Genomic DNA, 24,283 nt, shown 5'->3' with positions numbered 1-24,283 from the left:
TAACAGGTACTTCCGTTCTTCCAATGTCCTGAAAAGGCCCACAGTTAAAAGGGCCCAAACGCTTCGACACTACCATTTGGGGGAGTCTTCCAATGTGGAATACTTTAAGCAAAGCTTTGGGCATGCACTAAAAACAGAGGACTCAGCTGTCCTCCGTGTGAGACCTCCCTAAAGACTACCTCCTCTGTGGAATGTGCAATTACTTTGGGATACAGCCACATTTGTTTGAAACAACTGGAGGACTGAAAAAACATTCTAGTTGTTAGTTATTGTTTTTTTTGCCCTGCACATTGATTTGTATACATTAATAAGGCAATTTCTTGCCCTCCTTCTATTATCCTGGTGTGTGTGTGTGTGCGTGTGTGTGTATGTATGTATATATATATATGTGAAGGTCATTAAAACAATAAAGCACTAAATCCACCAAGCCGATTGTGGTCCGTACCTGTTTATTCCGCCCGTGAGGGGAATTGGATTCTGGCAACAGGAGGCATATATATTAATTGTGAACCCCTCTATATTCAAATGTAATGTTTTTCTTTGTTTTTTATATATCCATCCCATAACACTATAAATCCCTTAAAACCCTATACCCCTACCACCCCTAGAGCTTAAAAATCTTGTACCACTCTATACCTCTACAGGACCCCGTAACCCTAAAAATACCCTTACCACTCCATACCTCTCACCTCCCCTAAACCCTAAATACACCCTAACCGCCCTATACCCTACCCACCCCTGAACACAAACAAGCATTGGCATAGCCAATAGGTCTCGCCTTGGGGACCTTATAAGTGTTTAGCCATGAAACGGTTGATGTTGTTGCACCAAGGATATTGTGGTGCATAACTAAATACTTATAAGGTCCCAAAAGCGAGACCTATTGGCTATGCCAATGCTTGTTTATATAAACCATTGGGCTAGAGTTCAGTTATTGAGTGTGTGAGACCATTTGCTGACTGAGTGTGTACAACAAATGCTTTACACTGTCCTCTGATACTGCCTTACTGCTCGACCTAGCTACCACTTTAGAGAGTACGGTTATATCCAACTTTCTAACCTCTGCCAAACCTCTGGGGACTGTGGACTCTGTACACACTGTACCTATTTGGGAACAGTATATACAGAGCCCCTTTCTCACAGTAACCCATCCCTCCTGCTCAACATGGTTATCTATAGACATACACCGTTCATCTTTTAAGAACAGTGCATTAATCACAGACCAAAAAGCCTGCGAACGCTTTAATAATGCAGCCTTTTGCAGATTTTCCCACCAGTCTTCCTTTAGGGCTTTCAGCCTCGATATCCTTGATTTTTTTAGAAGCCTGTCACAATGACTTAACCAAGGATGAGTTGTGAGGTTTAGATTTTAAAGCCACATGAAGATTTTTAAGTGATTTTCCGCAATCCTCAACCCAGTTATATTTTTTATGGTGTCCATTGGGTATAGATCAAGTTAAATTCTTCTTAACTTCCAATAATGTCTGCTCAAAAGCTGTGACCATGTCATCATCAGATAGAGGGTCTAGGCATACTATTATCTCTGCTACTCGATTAGAGACCAAATTATCCAAAAACTTCACTGCATCAACTCTCTCCCATTTCAGAACAATTCCATTCTCTCTTGCTATTACAGGTTTATATGTAATTTAAGTGAACATTCCCTTTCCACTAAAATGGGGATAGAGAGAGTGATTGAAGCATGGTCACTAAAAGCATAAAAATTAATCTCAAACTGACAAAAACGTTTTCTTATAGAATCAGAAAACAAAACATAATCAAGAGTGGAAAAACAGGAATGACCAAAAACAGTGAATCCTAACTGACCAGTTTCCATTTCAACAGTATTTAAAAGCACAACATTGTTTATAGTTAGGAGTCTATTTAAACCACTACCATAATCATTGTGACTAAAATGAGGGACACATTCCCCTTCATCATCTACCAACCTACACACTGAAGTATTAATCTTGTCACAAGGGTGAGCATTGAAATCCCTAAGCCAAATTAAATCACAGTATTTAGAACATACTTTCTGCAAATTAGCAATGTCTCTTTCTATATAGGCCAATAAAACTGTATGATTGCCACCAAAGTTATTATAAAAATTAATAAGCAGCCAATATTGATCAGCACAATACTCCAAGAGAATAGTATGATAGTATGGAGATATATTTTAAAAGGACTTCACTTTTAGAGGAAGACTATTAGAAAAAAAGGTCAATAAACCTCCCTTTGCACGACCAGCTGGAGAGGGAATAGCAGGAGTAAAATTCAGATATATTTGGTCAGTTTCCCACATCTCTTGTAAGCATATTAAATCTTTAGACGTTATCAGAGACAACCATTCCATATTAGACTTTTTTTGTTCGTATCCAGCAATATTCCAATGGATTACTGCAACAGAGTCTGAGCTATTCTCCAAGGGTATCGTTGTCTGGGGCAAATTCGGAGAATCCATCTGCATGTTTTGCTCTAGTTGAGAAGTTACAGTAGGAGCAGAGAGCATAGTAGGGCCATCTTGCATATTTATATCACCAGGATCATTATCTATTGGGCTCAGCTCGTCCAGTCAGTCACATACAGGCATACTTTCCAATGCAATGAATCTATTACTAAGGGGTAATTGTCAGGAGTTCTTCCCAGTGACGTGCTGGCGCAAACCCGGAAGTACGACGGACAGAAAACTACAACTCCCGATGTCCTTCGCGGGTCACGCCCCACGTGACCGCGAGGCGACGTCTGGAGCCACGTAAAGGCAGCGGCCCAGGAAGCGGGCGCTGCCGATGATTCCCGTGTTTGCAGTCGCTGGCGGAGAGCAGAAGACTTCGTATCCAGGCGGTAAGAGTGCTGTAACGGGCAGGTTTCAGGAACCGCTTATTTTGTGTGGCATTATCACAGCCACGAGAGGCGAGGCTCCGCTCCCGTGTGCACCGTTGATAATTGTTGAAGAGCCCAGGGCCGGGCTCGTTCGGACAGGACATAGTACTTTCTCGTGACTTTGCCCCCGGTTGTTGCTGTGGGAGAAACAGTACAAATAACGTTGTTTTGGGGCAGTCCAGGAACATTGGGTACAACCCCACGCTTGTTTATAGGCAGCAAGCAAGAAATTCGAAGTGCAGGTTTGAACCGTAGGGCACTGAGGAGCATCAATGTTCAGGGCTGCACGTTTAATCTAAAGACTGAAAGTATTACCATTCTCCAGGATACTGTTCATCATTGGTCGTCCTGTGTTTGTTCTTTTGTTTTTCTTTCCCTATCCAGAAGAGAGTGAGCCTAGGGCGATGTTTACAGTATTCATCTAAAGTCATACCTGCATGATTTTGTGGTACGTGTTGTATGTGTTTTACAAGGAGAACGCTCCATTGAGGGGTTGGGGAACAAGGCAGTTCACAAGGTGATATTTCTTCCTTATCCTCCCTATAGCCAGACAAGTGAATACCCGTATGCCCCGCTCTCTTCTGGTGGTCAAGGCTCTGGTTATTTTCCTTTACAGGTAGGAGGGGGAAGCCCACTAATCTAACGTTGTGTTTCAAGCATCTGTTTACTCTAGGGCTGGGTGCTAGGGAAACGATTACTGATCTCATTCTTGTGTCTGTTTCAGGTCTCCCTCCCTGCTGTACCTACCCTTTCCTTCCCCCGCTTGATAACTCCAACAGTCTGAGAGTATTACATTCCGGACTTGGTGTTATCGGGAGGTAGGCCCCCATAGAGCATCGGCACCACTCCGAGGATCCGGGAAGAAGAGGCCTGACAGAATCATCGGCCCACGTATATTTGATCCTCCTGGTGGTGTCAAAGCTAGAGATGGCCACACTAGAGGACGTGGTGGCTGCTCTTGCGTTAGTCCAGACCGAGCTCGCGGCCTCACGTCAGGAAACTGCTGCATTACAGCAAAGATTAGATAGGATGCAGAGAAATCCGTTTGACGCAGGGGCCATGCACCCGACACCGGTGGTAGTAGAAGTACCCTCACAAATACCCTTAGCCCCTCCTGAGCGGTTCCATGGGGACATAAAAAAGGTACAGGTGTTTATGACCCAAGTCCTCTTGCACTTCACATGTAAACCCAAAATGTTCACGTCCAACCAGGCCCGGGTAGCCTTCTTGATATCGTACCTTGGGGGTGAAGCAGCACAGTGGGCAGTTCCCATAGTCCGTAGGGATGACCCCCTGTTGTATGATTGGGAGGAATTCAGGGTGCAGTTCGAGAAGACTTTTGACCGGAGAGCTGAGACCTTCTCCACTGACAGAGATCTTCTAGAGTTGCGGCAAGGCTCCTCGGACCGGATTAGCTACCGCAACAACTTTCGTAGGCTAGTAGCAGAAACCGACTGGCCGGAAGCCAAACAGTCCGCTATCTTCTATCGAGGCCTCACCGACGAGCTGAAAGATGTACTCGCCCAAATCGATCCACAACCCCGTACCTGTGCCGCGTTAGTCGACCTCACTTTGCGTCTGGACCATCGATTAAGAGAAAGAAAAGGGGACCACAGACGAAGAGATAAACCCCTAACCGATCCTGGGTTTACCCCTGGAAAGGGGCCTGGAAAAGTAGAACCTATGGAGATCGGGGCCGTGAGAGCTTCCTTAACGCTCAGTGAGAGACTATAGACGCAAACAAGGGTTATGTCTATATTGCGGTAAAAAAGGACACTTCCTTCGTGAATGCCCAATTAAACCGAAGTACAATTGTCCTCGCTTCAGTCAGGTAGCAGCTGCCACAGCAGAACAGGGGACGGAAAACCGCAACGCTTGAGGAAACCAGAAGGGAATTCTTCAAGCGCGTGTTCTCTCCCTTCAGTAAACCTCCTCACCGTCTCTGAAGCTGATCACTTTTTTGTGTCCTTAAGTGTATGTGTTGACCAGGAGCAGAGAGAAACCAAGGTCATGGTGGATTCTGGAGCCACGGGCTGTTTTATGGACCAGGACGAAGCCAAGCGACTAGGATTGCGCCTGGTTGGCAAACCCGATCCCGAACCGGTATATGCGGTAGATGGAAAGCAGCTCGATGCAGGACCCATCCGGTACAGCACAACGGAATATGTGGTTTCATATCAAGGGTACCACCAGGAATGGCTCTCATTTAACATCATTCATGCTCCACAGTATGGGGTCATCCTGGGTCTTCCATGGCTACAGAAACACGAACCAACCATAAACTGGACCACTAAGACCTTGTGCCTGGATTCCCTATACTGTCAGGATCATTACCACCACCTGATACAGAGACCTTCTGAAACCTTAGCAGCGTGGCATCACATCGCTACAGCCGCAGAGAAGAAAGTGGAGTTACCTGCATGTTACGAACACTATCGCAGCGTGTTCAGCGACACGCAAGCAGCGGTGCTTCCACCACATAGGGAGTATGATTGTAGGATCGACCTAATCCCCGGAGCGGCGATTCCCAGCAGGCGATTATACGCCCTTACGCTTCCAGAGAATGAATATCTCCGCAGTTACCTGGACACCCACTTGGCCACAGGATTCATACGACCCTCCAGGTCTCCGGCTGCATCGCCACTCTTTTTCATTCCAAAGGCCAATGGAGATCTACGTTGTTGTATCGACTACCGAGCTTTGAATGCGATCACTATAAAGAATCGATACCCGCTTCCATTGATTCCTGTTCTGTTGGAACAGGTGAAAGCTGCAGGTATATACACAAAGCTAGATCTCAGAGGGGCATATCACCTCGTGAGGATGCGCCATGGGGACGAATGGAAAACCGCTTTTAAGACGCGGTACGGCCTTTTTGAATACCTCGTGATGCCTTTTGGACTATGCAACGCCCCAGCGGCATTCCAGTTCTTCCTCAATGAGGTCCTCCGAGAGTTCTTGGACCGTTTTGTCGTTGTATATATAGACATACTGATCTATTCCACCAATGAGGAAGAACATGTCCTCCATGTAAGTCAGGTGCTACAGGCTCTACGAACCCATTCATTGTTCTGTAAAATCACAAAATGTGAATTTCATGTCACCACGGTTGAATTTTTGGGGGTTATGCTTACCCCCTCAGGACAAATCATGGCAGAAAGGAAGATTCGGGCGATCATAGAGTGGCCCCGTCCAACCACAATCAAGGAAATACAAAGTCTGCTGGGCTTTGCTAACTTCTACAGGAGGTTCATCCAACACTTCTCAGACCTTGTGGCACCGCTGACCCGATTAACACGAAAGAATACCCCTTTCCTGTGGACCGCAAAGACTCAAGAAGCTTTTGACCGCTTAAAAGAGGCCTTTTCGTCGGCACCAGTTTTGATACACGCCAATCCACGGTTACCGTTCATAGTGGAAGCCGACGCCTCGGACGTTGCTGTGGGGGCAGTATTATCTCAAAGGCATGAAACCACAGGGTGTCTGCACCCCATCGCATACTTGTCCAGAAAACTAAACTCTGCCGAACAAAACTATACCATTGCAGAAAAGGAGCTGCTGGCAATAAGAGACACGTTCTTGGAATGGAGACACTGGCTAATGGGAGCGGTCCACCAAGTGACAGTTTACTCCGACCATCGGAACCTGCAATACATGAGAGCTGCACGACATCTCACGCCTCGTCAACTCCGATGGACTTGGTTTTTTGCGGAGTTCCACTTTATTGTCACCTTTCGGCCAGGCACAGACAACAAGAAAGCAGACGCATTGTCACAGCAAGAAAACCTGGATCAACCGCTCTCGGTTCCTCAACATCCCATCATCGAACCAAGCAAAGTGCTCTGCGTTGTGCAGACGGACAGCTTCCTGCGGAAAACCCGAAGAGGGGTACAAACCTCTCACTGGAGAACCTGGCTGAGGTACCATCCGGAGTGGCGTTTGAATCAAGTGCTCCCCATGAAAGGCGCACAGTTACTGATTCCTACCCTTGAACTGCGTAAGCTGGTTTTTTCTTGGTGCCATCGTCACCCCTGGGCAGGCCACCCCGGTGGACGCAAGACCCTGGAGAAAGCGTTGAGACACTGTTGGTGGCCCACCGTCCGTCCTGATATCCTGCAATGGGTTCGAGAATGTACCATCTGTGCCCAGATGAAAACGGATCACCAACAGCCACAAGGACTCCTACGGCCTTTGCCTACACCCGACGTACCATGGGACTGTTTTTCTGTTGATTTCATCGTCGGGTTACCCCGTGATCAAGGCAACACCGCAATTGTTGTGGTCGTGGATTCCTTCACCAAGATGGGACACTTTATTGCCTGCAAGCAGGTACCATCCGCAGGACAACTGGCTCATATCTTGCTGACCCACATAGTCAGATTACATGGCCTTCCCAAGGTTATTGTGTCGGACAGAGGGGCCCAGTTCACGGCCCTTTTTTGGAAAACCTGGTGCTCCGAATTGCATATTTCCTCCTCCCTTTCCACGAGCTACCACCCTCAGACGGATGGGCAAACAGAACGCCTGAACCAAACCCTCAAACAGTATCGGAGGTGTTACGTCTGGAATAACACTGACGCCTGGGTGGAGTGGTTATGGGCGGCGGAGGTAGCGTATAACAGTGCCACACATTCCTCAACACAACACTCACCTTTCCTCAGCAACTATGGCTTTCATCCTAGGTTTCACCCCTTCCTTCTCCCCAGCAACAGATGCAAAATTCCCGAAGACGGGGTGAGGCTATCACGCATTCGCAAGGTATTACTTGCGACACGTGCCAATCTATTGAGGGCAAAGAGAGTCTATAAGACACAGGCCGATAAGCACAGGCGGCCATGTCCAACATATAAAAAAGGTGATAGGGTGTGGCTATCGACTAGATATATCAGATTCCGGAAATACAGCGTTTTTAACCCCAAGTTCATAGGTCCCTATCGGGTGGTTAAACACGTCAACCCTGTGGCTGTGAAACTACAGTTGCCAGCCCATTTCCGCATCCACCCGGTATTCCATGTTTCCCTGTTGAAGCCTTCACATTGCCCCGTGCGCACACGGCCTGACCCTGTTGTGGTGCGCCAAGACCTGGAATAAGAGGTTAAGGCAATTCTGGACGCCAAGAGGGTGCAGGGACAGTTATGGTATCTGCTCGCATGGAAGGGATACGGTCCTGAGGAGAACACGTGGGAGCCCGCCAGGCCGGTCAACGCCCCTCGGTTGGTGGCCCGGTTCCATCGCCTGCATCCCGATAAACCCTCTGCCAGCCAGCACCTTCCGAAGGGGGGATGTTCTGTCAGGAGTTCTTCCCAGTGACGCGCTGGCTGTAAGCGCTAGCGCAAAACCGGAAGTACGACGGACAGAAAACTACAACTCCCGCTATATATATATATATTTATTTACTTTCCTCCATAAGAACATGAGGTTCCACAAAATATTATTTTAAGCAATTTAAACCAACAAAGAAACAAGCCAATCAGAGGAAAAAATTGTCCCAAGGAGGTAGAAGACATCCAACCTCCAGAAAGGAAAAGTGTAACTACACCCACACTAACATGTTGCAGTATATGGGGACGAAAACTCAGAATGTTCTTAACTAAGAGAAAGAACCATAGAAAGGGATATTCTCTAGAGAAAAAAGAAATTCCACCATGAAATACAAGACATGGAAGTACTAACTAACCCCGGAGGGGTAAAATATTATGTCCCTTATAACCTAGCAAGCAATGTTCACAGAAAAACCATGTTCAAAGAACATAAAAGTAATCAACAACGCAACCCCCCAAAAATGGAGGTAACCATTATCTAAAACATGTATCCAGAACAATACAAAGTAGAGACCCTACCATATTTAAAGGTTCTAAGAAAGATGTGTGCATAACATCAAGAGACAATAAACAATGTGGAGGCAAGGAGAGTCACCGCCAAGACCTCACAACGTGGCATAGCTGGTATAAGCACCATCAAGAACTTTGCGAAAATCACCTAAAGTAAATCCAGCCCATGCACTATTGGAATTCAATGAGAAGTGCACACTGCCAAGAACAGTGAAAAGGACAGGTCAAAAAAGAACGTCCTAGGAACAGACCGCTGAGAAAAGCCCAAAACACCACTGAAGTAGAACCTCAGAGTAGCCAAAAAGAATAAGCATGATCTATGTATAGAGACCCCACAAACGACAAACCAGATGTCCCTATAAGAGATGCTGAAAGTAAAAAGTAATGCATACCAGCATACCGAAGTGCTTCCAAAGGAGCAGGTAACATGAGTAAACGTCCTAACCAGAAGGAAATATCAGAAGAAAACGACTTCTTGAGCATGAAGCCCATCATCAGAGGAAAAAAGCGGAGGGAAAAACTTATGCAATAGGTATCCTTGTACAACACAACCTATCAAAGACAGTTTTGAAAAATATTAGCTGCTAACTGCAGGAATACCACGTCGGGTGACACCAACAGGCGCAATATAAACAATTATGGCAATGCCACAACATTGCCACCAGTGTAAGAAACAAAAGATCAACATCCTCCATACAAGCCAAGAAAAGGGAAAAAATAAAGGCACATCATTCGAAAGAGAAAAATTAGGATTCCGTTTCATCTCTTCTATCACAGAAACGCCGTAAAGCAGTCAGGCTAGGCACTGAAAAGATGGGTGCCATCCAAGGACATATCAACTAAAGCAGCTTGGACAGCATCTAAAAAGCCTGAAGTAAGTAACCAGGTACTATGACTTAGTGGCACAGAGGATGCCATATCCGACCCACTGAATCAGTAGTATCCATGCCACATCTAATGATCAATGTAGCTGCCAGTTGGCCATCCCGAATCAACTGATCAAGATTGGAACGGAGGTCACTGGGAAATGATGGCAACATAGTTTGCAATGAAAACCACAATGTGTGAGAAAAATGACCAAGAACACAAGACATGTTAATGGACCTTAAAAGCAGAACTCGAATAAAAAGTAGGTTTGCCACATCCGACAGGACATTAGGTAGATAATCCATATTGTGTAAGGCTGAAGCAGTCTGTACCACCAAACTACAAGAAGTAGGATGTCTGAGGCACCCTCATCTACAGACCCCCGGGACCACGCGCACAGTTCTGCGAAGACATCGCCGACTTCATCAGCCCTCACGCCCTCCCCTCCGCCGACTACATCCTCCTCGGGGACCTCAACTTCCACCTGGAGAACAACAATGACCGCAACACCACCGCCCTGCTGGATAACCTCGCCAACCTCGGACTTCAGCAACTGGTCAACACCCCCACCCACTTCGCCGGCCACACGCTCGACCCACTCTTCTCGTCCAGCAAGCACGTCACCTTCAGCCACTCCACCGGACTTCACTGGACCGACCACAGCTGCGTCCATTTCAGCTTCAGAAAGAACACGGTCCACCATCACCCGAAGCAGGCTCCCCACAGAAACTGGAGCAAGATCACCGCCGACCAGCTCGCCACCTCCCTCAGCCAGAGCCCACCTGTCAGGACCACGGACCCTAACACAGCTGCCCTCGACCTCACGCAGTGGCTGACCTCCTGTGCCGACGACCTCGCGCCACTGAAGAACCCCCTCACCAGGCCCAGAAGCAAGAAGGCCCCCTGGTTCACCGACGAACTTAAGGACTCCAAGAAGGCCTGCCGCACCCTCGAGAAGGCCTGGCTCCTCAACAAGACCGCCGACAACAGAACAGCACTGAAACTCGCCACTCGCAGACATCACCAGCTCATCCGCACCACCAAGAAGAAATCTCTGCGGGAACGACTGGACAAGAACGCCCACGACAGCAAGGAGCTCTTCAACATCGTCAAGGAGTTCTCCAACCCCAGCACCGGCAACAACGACATCACTCCCTCACAGGACCTCTGCGACTCCCTCGCCTCGTACTTCCACCGCAAGATCGCCAACATCCACAACAGCTTCGACATTTCACCCCCGCACCCATCGGCCGTACCTTCGCACCCCGCCGCCACCCTCCAGACATGGACCGAGGTGACCCCCGAAGACACGTCACGCATGATGAACACCATCCACTCCGGATCTCCGACCGACCCGTGCCCCCATCATGTTTTCAACAAGGCAGCCTCTACCATCGCACCCCACCTCCGAGACATCATCAACACCTCCTTCAACACAGCAACTTTCCCGGAGAGCTGGAAGCACGCCGAACTCAGCGCTCTGCTGAAGAAACCAACAGCGGACCCGACCGACCTCAAGAACTTCCGCCCCATCTCGCTCCTTCCTTTCCCCGCCAAAGTCATCGAGAAGGTCGTCAACAAGCAACTGGCCGCCTTCCTCGAGACGAACGGATCCCTCGACCCATCACAGTCCGGATTCAGAGCCAACCACAGCACCGAGACCGCCCTCATCGCAGCCACCGACGACATCCGAGCCCTGCTCGACAACGGCGAAACAGCGACACTCATCCTCCTAGACCTCTCCGCAGCATTTGACACTGTCTGCCACCGCACACTAGTCCAACGCCTCAACGACACCGGCATCCAAGGGAAGGCTCTGGAATGGATCATCTCATACCTCTCAGGCAGAACACAGAGAGTACGCCTCCCTCCGTTCCGCTCCGAGGCCACCGAAGTCATCTGCGGCGTCCCGCAAGGATCGTCGCTCAGCCCCACTCTCTTCAACATCTACATGAAACCCCTCGCTGCCATCGCACGCAAACACAACCTCAACATCATTTCCTACGCCGATGACACCCAGCTAATTCTCTCCCTCACCAGAGACCCCGACACCGCCAAAGCCAGCCTGCACGAAGGGATGACAGACGTCGCTGAATGGATGAACATCAGCCGCCTGAAACTGAACACGGACAAGACAGAAGTCCTCATCCTGGGACCATCACCCTCCGCATGGGACGACTCCTGGTGGCCCCCGGCACTAGGCACCGCACCTGAACCGACGGACCACGCACGCAACTTGGGCGTCATACTGGACTCCTCCCTATCGATGACCAGACAAGTCAACGCCGTCTCCTCAGCCTGCTTCCACAACCTCCGCATGCTCCGAAAGATCTTCCGATGGATCCCAACCGAGACCAGGAAGACGGTCACCCACGCTCTCGTCACCAGCAGACTAGACTACGGAAACACCCTCTACGCCGGTACTACGGCCAAGCTTCAGAAAAGACTTCAGCGAATTCAGAACGCCTCCGCCCGACTCATCCTGGACGTCCCCCGACGCAGCCACATCTCGTGCCACCTGAGAGACCTGCACTGGCTCCCGGTCAACAAGAGGATCACGTTCAGACTCCTCACCCACGCACACAAGTCCCTCCACGACCTAGGCCCAGGGTACCTCAACAGCCGCCTCACCTTCTACACGCCCACCCGCCGGCTACGTTCCGCTAACCTCGCCCTCGCCGTCGTCCCTCGCATCCAGAGAGCCACCGCTGGAGGAAGGTCATTCTCCTACCTGGCAGCTAAGACTTGGAACTCCCTACCCGTCCACCTGCGGATGACCCAGGACCACCTGGCCTTCAGGAAACAGCTCAAGACCTGGCTGTTCGAGCAGTAGCAGACCCCCCTCCCCAAGCGCCTTGAGACCCTTACGGGTGAGTAGTGCGCGATATAAGTTCCATGATTGATTGATTGATTGAGGAGACCAACCAGATCTCCAGGAGTAGGCTGGTGCCTGCGAGATATATCACGATCCAACAAAATGGCGTACAGGACCTCCATATATGGGAGAACAAGCGGCGCCCCTGTCTGACCTTGACACAGAATATCAATCAGGGGATCAGTAGACTTTTCCACAGAAGGAGGAGATAACTCTAAGACCATAGCCACTCTCCTTAACATGTCTGCAAACGAGGTACTCGCCTCATCAGCAAGACTAGGAGAGGAAAGAAGTCCAAAAGCTGGGGAACAATCCAAACCACTAGCCTCCCCTAATGCACACAGCTAATTCTGCTCCATAAGAGGCATAATAGCCACAGATATAGGCTGCAATAGCCCCGATTCTTCTGTATCCTCAGAAGTACCACCATATGAGGAAAGCAGAAGAGCAACCTCTCCCCCAGAAGGCACCATCAACTCCTCACCTGGTGCCGAAAAGGCGAGGCCTCGAGGAGGGAAAATGGCTTCAATCAACGCAGCCGATACTATTGCTGGAGTCGGCTGATCGAGGATAGATGCCGAAGGTTGAAACCCCGAAGGGCTGTTCACCGGCATGGCTTCTCTCACCTCCATGGAGCCAGACTGCGCTCTAGGGGACGGTGGAGACCCAAAGATAAGATGTAGAGAGTTATAATAATCTCTCATTTGGGCTGTCGACGCCCCAGCTCCTGGAAAGATGGGGAGGAGCAGGCGTAGTCATGTACGGCTTCCTCAACGGGTGAATGGCAGAAGCCCAGAGAAACAATCTCCATGTTGGTTAAGTCAGGGAGTGCCGTGACTTCACCTGCCTGCCTTTACCTTGGGACGTTAATGGTTCCAAATGACGTCCACGGGAACTGCTCCTGGAACAGCCCTATGAACGACCCGCCGAACGAGGAGTAGACCAAGGCTGTTGTGAAGTCTCCAAGGACTGCTTCAACCATGCCGCCAGAAGTTTTATCTGGGGTTCTTTGAGCACCTTCGGCTTCAGCCTCTGATTGAAGCTGCAATCTTCAGAGTCGTGGTGTTCTCCTAAACACCAAATACAAAACAGAATGAGGGTCCGTTGCCGACATCGGTCGTGCACAAGACCCACAAGGCATAAAGCCTGCAGACATTAAGGACACACTGTTCCAGCAGACAAAAAGTGATGAGGTAGGCCAGAAAACACCATGAGAAACCACTTCTCGGAATCCGCGTTGCAGTGCGGAAAAGATGAAACTGATGCCTGCTCGCCGGATGGGACTTATATGACTCGGATGTTGACAACTAGAGTCTATGTCATCATGGAGCCGTACAACGCTGTCCCCCAGCGCAGAGGTACTACTGAAAATTGTTCGGATCCTGACTGGTGCCCGGTCTGAATTGAAAAGTTGAGGATTCTGCGGCTAGATGTCTATCAGATGTTCCCAGCTTTAACAATAGAAGATCTGCCTCTGGATTTAAGATGTACAAGGAAGAAGTATGGGATTTCTATGGATAATAGACGGGATTGATTAAAAGTGCTGAACCAGTTGAAATAAAAGTGATGTCCTCTAGTTCCCACGAATCCTTAGGACCTGCCCGTTTGTTAGACAACAAACTCTGGGTGAGGTGCCTAGACTGATTCCGATCACCCCGCAAGATATGTTGGCCTAGACAGCTAGCTCACAGTGCCACCACAAGCTACGCCCCCCCCAACCATACCAAGGAGCAAATGGTTTCAGGCAACCACTGAACAGGACAACCCTGACCCCTCAGATATTGTGGAAACAGATCAGGACCCAGTGGCGGCTCCCAGCGGTAACGCTGTGGGGCGATGCGGGGACAGGGCTGGGTGGGGGGGGGGTAGTGGAGTCCGACATACGACAGCAGATATTTATTCATGCACGTTCACCTTTGCAGTCAGTCGTATGTCGTACTCCACTACCCCCCCCCCCCCCCTACCCAGCCCTGTCCCCGCATCGCCCCACAGCGTTACCGCTGGGAGCCGCCACTGGGTCCTGATCTGTTTCCACAATAGCCTCTGCTAATCTTTTGGGATGCTTATTATTTATAACAGAAAGCATCCTTGAGATGTACGTATATATTAGCAATGTTACGGATATGTAGATAGCCGTCACCCCGTGGATGAAGATAGAACAACATTTGTACATAGTCTGTAAAGAGGCCTTGTACATGGTGTTCGAGGCATCGTAATAATGTTATGCAAATCTAGATGTGTAAACAAAGTAGTTTCAGAGAAACTAATGCAACATTGTCGCACACGCAAATAGGTGCAAAAGGTCACAGTAGAAATGTTATTGTGCAAAAGTAGGACAATGTAACAAAATGTGCAGCTTTGTTACTTGGGCCTAACCCGGGCACATAACAGTGGAACCAGATGTAATCTTTCCTAGACCTAAACAGCACAGGCTTTCAAAAGAAACAGAAGGAGGAATGAAGACTATGATTGAAAAGAATGACTGAGCAAAGAACTTTTCGGGAGGTACTAGGTAGTCCTTGCAGTTGTCCTGTGATGGGGCCAAAGAAACAGAATGGAAAGTGGAGAATTGTCCTTCCATGTTATCCGGTGGAACTGAATCCAGCAGTAGTTTTGCTCGAAATCCCTTCAGATGCAGAATGGTATACAGTTGCTGACTTATGCCAAGTGTTCTTCTCAATTTCTCTGCATGAGGAAAGTTAATTCCCCTCTGCATTTCAAAATACATTTCTCATGTGGAGTGGGATCCCACACGGGCATACAAAAAAGTTCTTCAAACTTTAGCCAGAACCTGAAAAAAAGAGCTGGAATATTTGAGGTTGCCCTGTAACTCAGTCTTAGTGCAATATATAGATTATTTGTTAGTTGCATCTAAAACAAAAGAGGACTGTACACTTCATGCAATTGCCTTATTAAATCATCAAGTTGACAGTGGACATAATTTCCCCCAAATAATGCACAAGTAATTATCTTGGACACAATGCTGCAAAAAGGTGCGAGGAATGTCTCTAAAGAACTTGTTTCTACAATACTGAAAATGAACCCACCAACCTCTTTTTGGGTGGCTCGGATGTTTCATGTTGTTGGCTAATGTGATCAGTGGATACCAAACTTCTCCTTGACTGCAAAGCCTTTAGTAAGGCTGACCCACAGTGACATTCAAGAAACAGTATCGTTTGACAAAGAATGTTCTGAAGCATTTACAGAATTGAAAGAGTTTTAATTGTGTACCAGCACTCTGCATACCAGACTATAATGTTACTTTCTTTTTGTTCAGGTATGAGAAAGGTGGATGTGCATTATCAATCTTTTCACAAAAGCATGGTGGGTTGATGCGGCCAGTGGCATATCTATTAGCTGTTTAGAATGCAGTAGGTGTAAGTCTTCCAAGATGTTAGAATTCTGTTGCAGCTGTTTGTGTTACCACTGAACAAAGAGAGGGAACAGTGATAGGTCACACTTTACTTGTGTATGTCCCTCACTCGGTTGAGATTTTGTTGACATAAATGAGAACTCCGCATATGACAAACCGCAGGTTGACTAGTTATGAGCAAGTCCTCCTTGCAGGTGAGAACATCTCTATGAAGAGGTGTAATTCTCTGAATAGAGCAACACTGCTTCCTATTTCAGAGAGAAGTTGTGAAGAGAGAGAAAATTATGAAAATAATCATACTGATGATGAACCAGAGCATGACTGCATCACAGTTACAAGTTATGTACCATACCAAGACCAGTTTTTAAAGAAACTCCTTTGGAAATGGCTGATCTGACATTTGTTAATGGATCGTGTTTAAGAACCGTTGGGGAGCATTAAAATCTGCCTATACAGTGTGTTCCATTTCTCAGACCCTAGAAGCAGCTTTTCTGCCGAATGGCTGATGAGAGCTTGCTACTTATCAGAAAATTTGAATGTGACAATCTATATAGACAGCAACTATGGTTTTGGACTGGTTTTTGACTTTGGTCAACTGTGGTCACAAAGGGGTTTCATGACATCTTCTAGCGCTCCTATAAACAGGGCTAACATACTGGATTTATTAAAAGCAATAGAACAGCCAAAAGAAACTGCAGTGTTCAAGAGTGTTTCCCATAAGGCTAGAAAAGGTTTAGTTACACTTGGCAACAAGTATGGAGATCATAGGGCTCAGTACTGTGTATTACTGGATATGACAGTGGTGTAACAAAATGAAAATGATGAACCAAGAAAAAACACTATACAAAATGTGAAAAATTTACAATTGGGCATTGGAACCACCACATAAGCTGGGCTTTAAAACTTTTAGTGTTAACGCTGTTGCCTCAATGAGAGGTAGACCATCAGGTGGTCTAGTCCTATGGACAAAAATTACCTTGAAGTTTGAAATAACTCAGTTGGAATTAAAATCATTGGATATACTGGGGGTAAAAGTAAAATCACACAATAAAGCAGAGATCTATTTAATAAATATTTATAATAGACCAAGACCTGCAAGTATGGAATCCCCAGTGATAGATTTTTTGGATAACTTTGATAAGTTCTATAGATTTTAGGGCAACAGTAATTGTAGGTGGAGATTTTAGCTGTAAATTTGAACCTATTGTCGGGTTGGAAACCATTTTGGAGGAAGAGGACTCGACTAGCGGTGTTCTGCCTTTGGAGGCCAGTACTTCTTTGCCTTGCATGACCGCAGTGGCCCAAATCATCAGAATTGTTTCAGGGCAGGGACTGAGGCCCTGTAATGGTAGTTTGCCCTCAGATAGACCAAGTGCCCACACGTTTAAAAGAGGTTACCCTAAGAGCAGAATTGACTACATAATGGTTGGTGTCAATTCATAGGGTAACTTAATTGATTTAAAAGTAGAGGCGAGAGATGATAGCAATCACTTTCCATTGTGCTTAAAATTGGTGGGATCTCTTTTTGAAACTTGGACCCTGGGAAGTAATGCTAAAGTTAGAAACCTAATCCAACCAATAGTTAGCAACAATGGTAGAGCTCTGAAATGGCCATCTATTGCAGGCAATTTGGATGCTATGACGAAGATTTATAACATTTTTTCTGATGTCCTAGCCCCTTATTTTGGTATACCCACACAGGACATTCCCATCGTGCAGATCCATCGCACTATGGTAGATAAATTGAAACCGATATTGAGCAAAATCCCCAGAGAACATGAGTTCGCTAGAGCGACTAATTGCCCTTCATATAACCATTGGTACAAGAATGACTGTCGCAAAGCTAAAAGTGAATTACTAGTGGCTGTATAATCTAATGATATCGAAGCACTGAGGGACAGAAGGGCCAAGTACAAAAACCTATTAATGGACACAAAAAGGGGGTACGATGACCGCATTTGGAATGACTTGATCACTGTAGCCAAGAATAAGAATCATGCAGAGTTCTGGAAATTATTAGTTGGGGACAACAACACAGGAACCACTAGCCTGGAACTCTTTCTGAACCCAGACACATGGCATGGTCATTTTAAGTCCCTATACTCAGAGGTTATTACCCAGCCTACACGTTGTTTTTTTAATGAAGGCAACATGTCCCTCAGTAACCGCCAAGAGCGGTTCAAATACAGTCCCTTATTTTAGCCTGGAAGACACAATGGCGGCAATAGATACCATCAAACCAGGGAAAGCCCCTGGTCCTGAAACTTCCCAGCACGGTATTGAGACATGACAAAACAGTATGAGCACCTTACGTAAACCTTCTTTGTAATGCTGTGGCAGCCGGAGCGTCATTACCAGTCATGCAAAGGACCTGAAATATCCAATTTTTTAAAAAGGGAACCCGACAAGACACTGCTAATTATAGGCCTACAAGCCTAATAGATACCTTACAAAAGATTTACGCAAAACAGATCTTAATCAAACTCAACTGGATAGAGGGTAACAACATTTGAACACAGTACCAAGCTGGGTTCAGAGCAAGAACATGCACAATAGGTCAGGCCTTTAGACTTCTCTGTAGAGGATGGAAATACACAAACAAAATGGAAGGACACCTGTACATAGCATTTATAGACTTGAATCTCATCCCTAGGAACTCCCTTTGGGATTCCCTCGAAACTCAGGGAGTCCCCTCAGATCTTCTGACACAGATAGTTCGATTGCATGAAGACAACAATGCAAACGTCTGATGGGGACCCAGGGGTGAACTTACAGAGGCGATCCCTATAAGGAGAGGAGTAAAGCAGGGATGTGTTCTGGGTCCCACCCTTTTCTCACTATATGTAAATGATGTAGTGAGGCACCTCCAGGGTTGAAAACATCACTCAAAGTTGGGAGGGGAGCCAGTGCAGGCTCTGCTATTCGCTGATAATACAAATTTGATATCACAAACCCCGAAGGGACTGCAAAATCTGTTAAATTCTTATAGCGAATATTGCGTTTTAAAGGGCCTTGAAATAAATTCTAAATAAACAAAATACATGGCAATAAGACCACATTTTTGTTTTTAGTGTAAGCCAATACTTTCTTGCTGTTAATTTAATACGAGGGGGAAAAGGCTTGAAATTCTAAATAAACTGCTGCTGCTATTTTAAGATTATTTTAACATTGTATATTGTTTGAGTAGGTATAAGCACTTTCTTGCATTTGCACTTTTTTAATTACTGCCTGATCCAACATCATCCAAATGATAGAAAATTATACAAGAGCATCAGTATTATAATTTACTTTTAACATTTACAATTGTTGTATCCGTTAGCTATTTATTAATTTATCCACTCTTCTTAAAACAAACTATGAGAATACTGATTATCGGAAGATTATGGGTGCGGTTTGTTCGTTTAAAAAATATATATTTTTGTGTATGTACGGATAGTATGAAATTGTATCTTTTATGGTTTTTCTTTTAAAAAAATATATTTTTGTGTATGTATGGCTAGTATAAAATTGTACCTTTTATGGTTTTTTAAAACTGAATAAAGATTGAGTAACTTGAAAAATTTAAATTGTTTATTTGATACTTCAATTCAGAGTTCTTTAGGTGAATTGAGAAATCTTTGGCTGAAGCCCCAGATTATGAGAAAATGAAAAGAGAGAAGTTGGGCTATAAGAAAAATTAACAGGATTTATAGGTTAATGCTGAAATTAAGTACAATCTCCCTAACACAATATTGTAACCAATGGGTACACACCAACATGGACAGACATGGTATGTTAGTTTATATATTTATAGATGCAAGTAGGGACAGCATGATGTGTGTTTAGATAAAGTTGGGAAAATACAGGATTCAGAAACATAGCTGAGGATGTGTGTGAGTTGTCTGGTATGACAATGAAATAATCAGTGAAAGAAGATGTTAACTGTGATGAATCATACTGGCAAATCAGTAGGCCCATTACACAACAAGCAGGCTTTGTTGAGATGCCAGCATACAATGGTTTAAAATACATCTTTGTCATTGTCTGCTTGTTTTCTAAATGGGTAGAAGCCTACCCTACCCAGCGATCAGATAGCCTTACAGTTGCTAAACATCTGTTGAGGTAATTAATACCCAGATTTGGTATTCATCTTCATTTGCGTCAGATCATGGTACTCATTTCAAATAAAGTTTTGCAAATAATTTGCATAGCATTTCAGATAAATCAAAGGTTCCATTGTTGCCATATTCAATCTTCAGGTGGAGACTGCTAATGTAACTCTCAAGAACAAGTTGGCTAAACAGTGTGCTACACTGGTTTAAAATGGGCTGACGCACTTCATCCTCTTTTCATAAGCATAAGAGATATGCCTGACAGTAGGAGTGGTTTATCATTCTGTGAGGTGATCATGGGATGAACAATGAAACTTGTCTACATTCCTTCAGCTTCATTAGTTTCAATAACTGATGACATTGTGATAGATTACAGCAAAGGTCTGGCTAATATGGTGAAATCTGTCTATCATCAGGTGACTGTGGCAAAAAAAGCGACAATGAACATCACCTGCCACAGTCTGAATCCTGGAGACCGGATTGTGGTCTGGATGCACATCAGGAAAAACTGTGGAGAGGTGGCGTGGACCCTATCGAGTGATATTGACGACCAACACCGCTGTTAAGTGTGCTGGAATGCCGCAGTCACTCTGCACACACAAAAGGGTGAAAGCAGAAAGTGGTAAAAACAACCACTGAATCAGCCACAGACATGAGGCCAAGCAGAAAGTGAACTTCAAAACCAACTTCAAAGCGCGGATCCAGAGGGGAGCAACCATTTTTAAACTGGTGAAGCAAACAATGAATATGAACTTGTGAAATTTCATATCAGTGAAAGTTCTGAAGAAGAACCTAAAAAGTCTAAAGTTCAGTTTCAAAGCAAGGGACAGACTGAAGGGCTATTAGTGTAAAAGCCAAAAGCATGAGTGGCACCAAGAAGTAGTAGTCTCTGATCCAAACAATGAGTATGAAGTTAAAAATTCGAGCTACTGGAACCCCCGAGGAAGAAAACAGTTTGCAGTAAATCTTACAGACAAGGCTGATCAAAATTGAAGCACAAGTTCAAGCAACATGACCTGAGGATACTACAAACTCAATTTTAGGTTCTTCAGACAATTAGGAAACCCTGAAGACTACTTTTGGTGAATAAATAAAAGTTTTAAATGTCAAGTATATAATAGCCTTTAAATGCACTTATCTTTCAACCACTCCACATCCACTCACATGCATAGAGACAGGGAGCACAGATTGGCAGGATATCAAAACACTTATAAATTCAGTTTTATAAAAACATTCAATAAAGTATGCATCAAATTGCATGTTAAAACAAAATTCTTAAAAACATAGATCAAACAGATTTCGTGATGTGAAAATTGGAAAAGACTAAGACAATAACACTCGTCATAAAAGGTTAATTCATGAGAATACTTAGAAACAACACATAGCAAAAACACAAGTTCTTTGTCAGAATGTAGTTGTGTGTTGCACAAATTGAACAAAGCGTCTACACGTTTTGGAGGGTTAAGGCGAACGGGACCACCTTCTTCAGGACAATAAACATATCCTCCTCTCCTACGTATTTTCATAAATCCGGAGGATAACACTCGATGAGACGCGGTTCTAGTTCAAGTCAAATACCGGAGATGCAAACGTTAACCTGTTCAGTGTGTTGGATTTATTGTGTCTTCATTCAAAAGTACATCTGATCCTTCATGGGATTGATGGGTAGGCTGGCTATGCTATGCCCTCAACTGTCTGTAGACGGGATCCCTGCTGTCGATGTGAATCGGTAACACCACACATGGGGAGTTAAAAAATGTCCCTTGGTTATCGTTAACAAGAGACTCCTCAATCAAGCGGGGCAGGGGTGGAGGAGTGCGGTACACTAGAACAATCCATTCACCAGACACCCTTCAAACACAAAGTCAACCACTTTGATCCTGGATAAAAAAAACAGCAATACCCTCAACTCTTCCAGGCTTATATAATAGTCTTGAAGCACTCCAGCTTGCAAGGTGGGTAAAGTGATCTAAATCCTGAAGATGTTTTTCAAACCAAATCTGCACCTGAGACCAAGGACAAAAATCAGGCAAAAGCTCAGAATGGCAGGGGCAACAAAGATGGTCTCTTCAAAGGGCCAACAGGTTTCAAGGCATCTAACGAGGCCCTGCACAGTAAAGTGAAAGTATATAATGGCCAGATGGTAGGAGTAGAGGCAAAGCTGGAGGGCCTCAACAAAACTTTAAGTGGAAAAAAGGGTAAAGCTGAGCAAGCAAGTGGCTCTGGTTTTTAAACTTTCCACACTATGCCATCTACTTAATCTACCATCTTGAGATTAAAGCTGATTGTAGAAAACAAAAGCAGAACATTTTTGGGACTTATGGCTGCAGTCTGAACACACAAGAAAAAAATACACCAGATTAAAGATGTCTTTTTCCTCAATCTTTGGCCAAAACTAGGGGAGGTGGGTAAACTAATTAAAATGTTCTACAGTCAATAACGCAGCAAGACAGCTTGCAAAGGTGATAAAGAGAGCTACAGAACTGTGCTGGTAATTCTCTAAGATATTATCCATAGACTTAAATTAAGTAAAGCAGTATCACCTTCGTTTTGAAGTGGCTAGCATGAAGTAAGCACACATTTTGATGTCAATAAGTTGTATGTAAATAGAGCGTCTTTTACAGGCCTCAAAATAATTCTACTGTTTACAGATCTAAATGGCGTTTTAAGGGACTCCCGCCTGAATATGCTTTATCCAGAGTGCATAAATACAGTACGTATGTGTGTGTTGCTGCCATGAGCTGGGTGCCACTAAACAACCTGTTTCCACCACCTAAAACACACCCAACTGTTCAAAAGAGTAAAGCTTGCATTTATGAATATAAACGTTTTTTCTGAAGTCATAAGCAGCGCCCGTCGGGGCACGAGTTAGGTTTTAGTGCAGTTCACCATAACTAGGTAATTTCAGTGGTATTAACATTTTGCATAGCAATCATAGTCTTTTTAGCTGTAATTTTATTTAAGAGCTATTCAGCATTTTTATAAACTAACTAAGTGGTATAAGCATTGATAAACATATTAGTATGGATATGGAAGAACAAAAATAACTCACAGAAGCATTTCCTTGTTGGGCAGCAGCAACTGCAAATCTTGAAACATGGTTTATTATGGGAGAGAAATTAGTTGGTCCATAAAGGCGCACCTGCGGCAAGGCTTGTCGATAAGCATCCACAATTCCTTGCACACCTGTTAAACAACAGTTTGTTGATTACTTCAGAGTTGGAACTTACATTTATAGGGTATCTCACCACTTAAGAGATGACCTAATGCATGCAAGACGAGATGTGCATCAAACAAACAAAACACATAAAACCTTGCAGTACAAAAGTGTGATCTAAACGACGAATGTATTGGTGACATTTTACCCTCTGATTGATACACACAGGAATTATTTATTTTCTTGACATGACAAGGAGAGGATAACTAAATTGCACTTGAAATAGAATGTGGAAAGCAGGTACCAAAAAATGCATTTCCAGATGAAATATGCTGAATGCTTGCAGCTGGAAATAATGCTGTCACAAACTTAAGATCATTCAAACAAGCAGATACATTTTCGTGGCAATCAGTTACACCATCGTAACGAAATAGTATCAATTTTCTAGAGTAAATTAGATTTGCACTCGGTACTATCAAAAAACATTATTTGTTGTGTATAGTACAATCTCTGTACCCTGGTATTGGTTTAGTATTTGTGCTATATACACACACACAACCGTGATTTGTGGAAAACCTTTGTTTCTTTTAGATTTTACCTAGTAACAGCTTTTAGCTGCCTTGTCGAATAACTAATGTGCAAAATAAAATGGTAACAGCGGGGTTTGTAAGCTAACTCAGGGCCTTGTGCCCTTATTTAACCCCCCTAGCTGCTTGCCAACTCGCCCCCTGATTGGGGACGCCATTGGCAACCTTGGGGCAACCAATCCTAGTCCCCCCCCCCCCTCTTTCACGGCTTCTGTGTAATGGTGGGGAGGGGGGGGGGGGGGGGGGGGAAGAAGGCGTCCTGCCTCCGGGCGGCGTTTGTGCCGGGCCCCCATCGGGTCCGGCTGCGCCTTCCCTGGCCTGGGTTTCTTGTTGCTTCTTATTTGATGGCTTCCCTTCCTCTTCTTGTGTGTCCCTTCCCCGGAGCATAGCGTGTTTGCAATACTTTTGATTGGATGACTGATAACCTCCCACTGCTTACTACTACTTTTTAGGTCTCGGCTGCGAAGGCTGCGCTTGCGCAGTCTCGCTCCGAGATTTAATGACTCTGAGAAGAGGGGCTTGCACCCGCCCCTCTTCTCCCCTGTTCTCCATTGGCTGGCCTAGTAAATGCTGGCCAGCCATTGGAGAAGAGGTCCCGTCACTCCAATCATGCCCCGTCCTT

The 24,283-nt window shown here is 45.5% G+C and overlaps 1 protein-coding gene across 19 annotated transcripts in view; it reads right to left on the bottom strand.

Moving 5' to 3' along the window:
• LOC146812053 (copine-1-like) overlaps positions 1 to 24,283 on the bottom strand; it is a 633,944-nt gene that overhangs the window by 53,874 nt on the left and 555,787 nt on the right. For all 19 annotated transcript variants that reach the window (XM_085619050.1, XM_085619045.1, XM_085619042.1 and 16 more), the window contains one exon: positions 22,970 to 23,103. In XM_085619050.1, coding sequence (XP_085475176.1) covers positions 22,970 to 23,103 — 134 coding nt within the window. The remainder of the gene's footprint in view (positions 1 to 22,969; positions 23,104 to 24,283) is intronic.

Source organism: Triturus cristatus, chromosome 7 (assembly GCF_964204655.1).
Source record: "Triturus cristatus chromosome 7, aTriCri1.1, whole genome shotgun sequence".
Taxonomy (NCBI): Eukaryota; Metazoa; Chordata; class Amphibia; order Caudata; family Salamandridae; genus Triturus; species Triturus cristatus.
This window is presented reverse-complemented; position numbering and strand designations above follow the sequence as displayed.